This window comes from Rutidosis leptorrhynchoides, chromosome 5 (genome assembly GCF_046630445.1).
Source record: "Rutidosis leptorrhynchoides isolate AG116_Rl617_1_P2 chromosome 5, CSIRO_AGI_Rlap_v1, whole genome shotgun sequence".
Lineage (NCBI taxonomy): Eukaryota > Viridiplantae > Streptophyta > Magnoliopsida > Asterales > Asteraceae > Rutidosis > Rutidosis leptorrhynchoides.
This window is the reverse complement of record NC_092337.1, coordinates 188,817,965-188,822,756: the sequence shown is the minus strand read 5'-3', so window position 1 is coordinate 188,822,756 and position 4,792 is coordinate 188,817,965. Positions and strand designations below refer to the sequence as shown.

Below are 4,792 nucleotides of genomic sequence, written 5' to 3'. Positions count from 1 at the left end.
AGTTGTGTAGTACATGTCTTGTGTGTTGTTTTTCGGATACGTGTACTTGATTCGCCATGTTGAAATGTGCTAGACGGATTGTCAAGTAATATTGTGGATATGCATACCTGAATTGCCATGATGATATTTGTTAGACGAGTTGTTAGATGGTAATTGGTGGAAGTCTCTATATTAGTGTTCGAAACGGGACACTTCTTGAGCAAAACACTTGTGAAAGGTCTTATGTGTCATTGGTTGTGGGTGACTTAGAAGTTTCTAATTGCATATTCATTATGTGTGCTGTTGAAAGTGTGAATATGTGTGACTTAGTGCACACCAGATAGCGACGTTTCGATAGAAGATAGTAGACTACCTTTAGTAAGTAGTTAACGTGATTGCCGATAACATGTGCTATGTGATAATTGCGGGACCTGAGAGTGTCTTAGATGATGTGCTTAGTAGGAACTTAGTGCCTATAGTGTAAGGTAGCTAAATGACATGTTTATGTGTGGTAAATACAAATGCTAATATGTATGTTTGTAATGATGTATAGATTGAAACTACATGCATAGCTTTGTGTAAAGAATTGCGTGAATGTCGCCTTACTTCATGTAAAGTACTTCCTATGCCGTGTGAAAGCGATAAAGTACATGCTTGTAATAGTGCCTGATCACCATTATTACAATCGCGTATTTTGTCACGCAAGCATGACATATTGAGTACCGAACGGAGGAACGTGACATGGTTAGAAGAGGTTAGTGATGAGTAGGATGTCATGTAGTGATTCTAAGATTATGTGGACTTTAAGATACATGTCGAGAAGCATGTATATTAGATTAATTAGACTGACGTTGGGTTCAGGGGCAATTTTGGAGTCATGTAATGGTTCCTAGACTGCGGTGGTTTTGGGTGATGTGCTTGTTGTCACATCGGGTGCGTTGTAGGTCGAGGAGGATTAAGGTGAATATAAACACTTAACCCCGTTCAAGCTGTGTCATGTCCTGGATGCTCCAGAAAAAGGGTTTGTATATCAAAACATGATCAAAAGGCGAATCTTCATCCGAAGATCCGAGTTGTCGAATTATTCTGATGGAATGTTGAACCTAGCTCTTCGATGCATTGATATACCTAAAATGACCGAAGACATCGGAAACTATCAAAAGCTAATGGTGAATGACATGATGATATCTATTATTGAGGTGCTTGAATTTCGATTGAGAATGCGACAATTTGATACATCCACGGGAATAAGCCGCAAACAATACTTCACCAGTTCATCATACGTGCCGAAGTTTAAGTTCAAAGTAGACAGCTTCAAATAGTTTATTGCTCCAAAGTTCTACGAACCTAACTACACTCCGAGAAGTGATGTGATCCTAGCACGTCGAGCCTAGATTAAAGCCAGAAGAAGGCTGCAGAAGAACCTGCAAGTGAATGATCAAGGGAGGGGTATATTTTTGAAAACACACGCCACGGGGGAATTGTTGACAATAGTTATTGTATAGTGTAGATGACGTGCGGTTTTAAACTTTATTTAATGTAATAGTTAGTTTAACTATGGTAAATATAATTTATCTTTGATGTAAATTTGAGAGGTTGCACTATAAAAACAACATTTATACAACTTTTGTATCTATTTATCAATATTATCGTATTTCCATTACTCTTAAGTTCATCTTATCCATTAAATCTTAAACCCACTAACACACAAGAAACCGATCGGCCAAGCTTATTTGAAACTAACAAATATAAATTTGATATTATATTTTAAAAATATAAATATATTCTTGTAGAAGAATTTGCTACCTACCACTCTAGGAGGGGCTATATTAACACTTTTTAAAAACTGAAGGGTCTAGATATGTTCAACCATTGAATTTATGGGCTGGCAAAAACAAGCGTCCAAACTAATACAATCGGGCCCACATAGCATCCACTTTCTTTCAAACACTCTCTATTTCCTTTCAGATCGCCGTGAACCACCAAATCTTTCGTCACCGGTCAACAAATAAAATAAAATAAAAATGTCGTCATCTGGTGGTGCAGGTGCAGATGATAAAGTGAGGGCATCACATATACTAATTAAACATCAAGGATCTCGTCGTAAATCTTCATGGAAGGATCCAGAAGGTCGTATTATCAGCAATACTACACGTGATGCTGCTGTTTCGCAGCTCAAATCACTCCGTAACGACATCGTTTCATCCAAATCTAATTTTGAAGACGTCGCTTCTCGTTACTCCGATTGCAGTTCCGCTAAACGCGGTGGTGATCTCGGTTCGTTTCTAATTCTTAATTAACCTTTTAGGGTTTGCTTTTTCGTTACTATTCATAGCTTCGTTTTCAGTATTAATTAAAATTAATAGTCGATTGATTAATATTTAATGTTCTGTAACTGTTATGACATCTGTTATGGTAACTGTCAAAGCTTATGAAAAATAGCTTAGTGAAGCTTAATTAAGCTCTTTCTCACACAATGTTATAAACGTATGATCCTATTAGCTTTGAAAACACGATAATCTGACTGTGCGATTAGCTAGAGGTAGAGTGATTTTGTATTGTGATGAAAGATATATCATTACATGAACAAAAGTCTTGAAAATCTGATATGTTGGTAAGATGTTCCTCTTTTCAGTTGGTGTACCTAAATGCTGTTTAGGTTATATATAACTTTGATACTTTTAGCTAATGATTTAAATGAATCGAGTAAAAATATACGTAGATATAGTTATAACGAATTATGGAAATTACTGATATATATGCTTGCAAATGAGCTGAATTTTTACCATTCATGAAAATTGATTCATATATGTCTAATTAATCAACTTATAGATTGTGCCTAGAAGGTAGATAGAAAATCATGTCAAATTCAATGAACATAGTGACGAAAGAGGAAGTATCAAACACAGGTCTTTTACCATACATGACCACCAGAAATATAGAATCTTTTTTTTTTTTTTTTTACGAGGAACCCCCCTAGCGACGAGCCATAATGGCTCCCCTCTAGTTGGTAAACCCCGGGTAAACGGCAAGCCAGGCCTCCACCGCTACCAGGCAAAGCATCCTCTAGTCAATCAGTCACTAAATGGAGCTCGCCCCAAGGTATTTTGCCTTGAAGGGAATCGAACCCGTGACCTCTTGCTTCATTGGAAGTCCTGGTGGCCACCCAGGCTATGCCTGGATGGTTAGAAATATAGAATCTTGTTTCTTCATGATACTACCATTTTGTAGTCGGTGATTTGTTTTGATTAAGGGTGTTTACTTGGAGCTTTAAAAAATCAAGATTTCTTTGTAAAAAGATTATTCGGCCATTTCAAAAGGTGCACTTGTCCAGATATGGCTTCATCATCTTAATCCAACTTTTTCCCATATTACCCATCTCTTGTTTCTACCCCTTTTAACTCTCTATTAAATTAATTAAATCTCCAAATCTAAAATTGTACCTGAATGTTAATTTCAACAATCTACAAGTGAATTTGCAATATTCTTTTCCACAAAAGAATATTCATCACTTCAAATCGCGTGAGCCATCACATAATTACTCAACTCCAAACACATCTGGTGAAAAATGAGTGATTTCTCCTTTAGAAAATTAGTTGTTTAGATAATTGTTTTTGGAAAAAAAAACCCACAGGTGCTTGTTCTATAAAGTATTTTGTTCCCTATCTGACAATAAGGACTGGAAATTTATATCTACAGTCTCTAATTCGATATATCCAGGATGACGATTACGGAAATGATGTTTACAATATTCAATTTCTATAATCTCTGATTCAATATTTGAAAATGACAATAACCGAATAATTATGGACGATGATTTGATGGAAGTGGTTGAGCTACCATTTTCTGCTTATTAATTTTTACTTGCGACCATGTCAAAGTAATTGTTTGATTTGTCAAATAATTTGTTATCTTATTATTCATTTTTATTTGGTTTACAATTGAATAGTACTAGTATTGACTATTAATTATTTAATAGAAAATAAAGAAGAGCTAGTCAAGTAAGGGATAAATTTTTCATTTACATCATTCATATAATTCATTCGGTCATACAAGTAAATATCATTTTTATCATTCTTGGGTTAGTCCATATTGACATCTATATCCATATAAGTATATAACCATCTATCTGTTCTATATGGATAATATAGTTATATTGTAATTGTATTGGTTATGTGCAATAGTTTGTTGATGTGAAGTTGTGAAACTTTGTGCAGGACCATTCGGAAGGAACCAGATGCAGAAACCGTTTGAGGAAGCAACATACTCATTGAAAGTTGGTGAAATAAGTGAGATTATTGACACTGACAGCGGAGTTCACATCATCATGAGAACCGCTTAATTGGGAAGCTGTCAAAACTGATCTTTATATATTCAGCATGTTGAGACGTTGAACGCCACGTGCCAATTTCAGTTTCATGTCCAAATAATAATACCAGATTTTCCTTTCCATCGTCATTGTAACACTGAATTGGGATTCTGCTTGTTTTAATATCGGTTTTATGTATAAACAATCCAAAAACACAATCTCCCTAATTCATCAAGCATATGCACCACCATGAAGATAACTCATCACAACTTGAAGACTACATGAAACAGGTTTAACCAAGAAATGTAAATATGAGAAAATTTTCTATTACTTATAAGACCACTCCCAACGGGCTCCGCCCTCACCCATTCATGATGACCGCCCTCGAGGGCGCAGTTGGCATTCCACCCGCCCTCGGCCGCCCTCGATTCTCTTTCATGCTTCCGTGCTGGTGTCTGTCATGGGCATAATATTTCGAGGACGAAAAATTAAATGAATGTAGCC

The 4,792-nt window shown here is 36.0% G+C and overlaps 1 protein-coding gene across 1 annotated transcript; it reads left to right on the top strand.

The window, feature by feature from the left end:
* Positions 1 to 1,938: 1,938 nt before the first annotated feature.
* LOC139847797 (peptidyl-prolyl cis-trans isomerase Pin1-like) lies at positions 1,939 to 4,506 on the top strand. The gene is made up of 2 exons (XM_071837522.1): positions 1,939 to 2,256; positions 4,197 to 4,506. The coding sequence occupies exons 1-2, from the start codon at positions 2,004 to 2,006 to the stop codon at positions 4,319 to 4,321; spliced, it is 378 nt and encodes a 125-aa protein (XP_071693623.1). The 5' UTR covers positions 1,939 to 2,003; the 3' UTR covers positions 4,322 to 4,506.
* Positions 4,507 to 4,792: the final 286 nt, after the last annotated feature.

What these genes read in the sequence shown, in the direction of transcription:
- LOC139847797 (XM_071837522.1), top strand. Translation starts at nt 2,004, where the DNA reads ATGTCGTCATCTGGTGGTGCAGGTGCAGATGATAAAGTGAGGGCATCA. An exon ending in TAAACGCGGTGGTGATCTCG is followed by an intron (nt 2,257 to 4,196) that starts GTTCGTTTCTAA and finishes AACTTTGTGCAG; the next exon opens with GACCATTCGGAAGGAACCAG.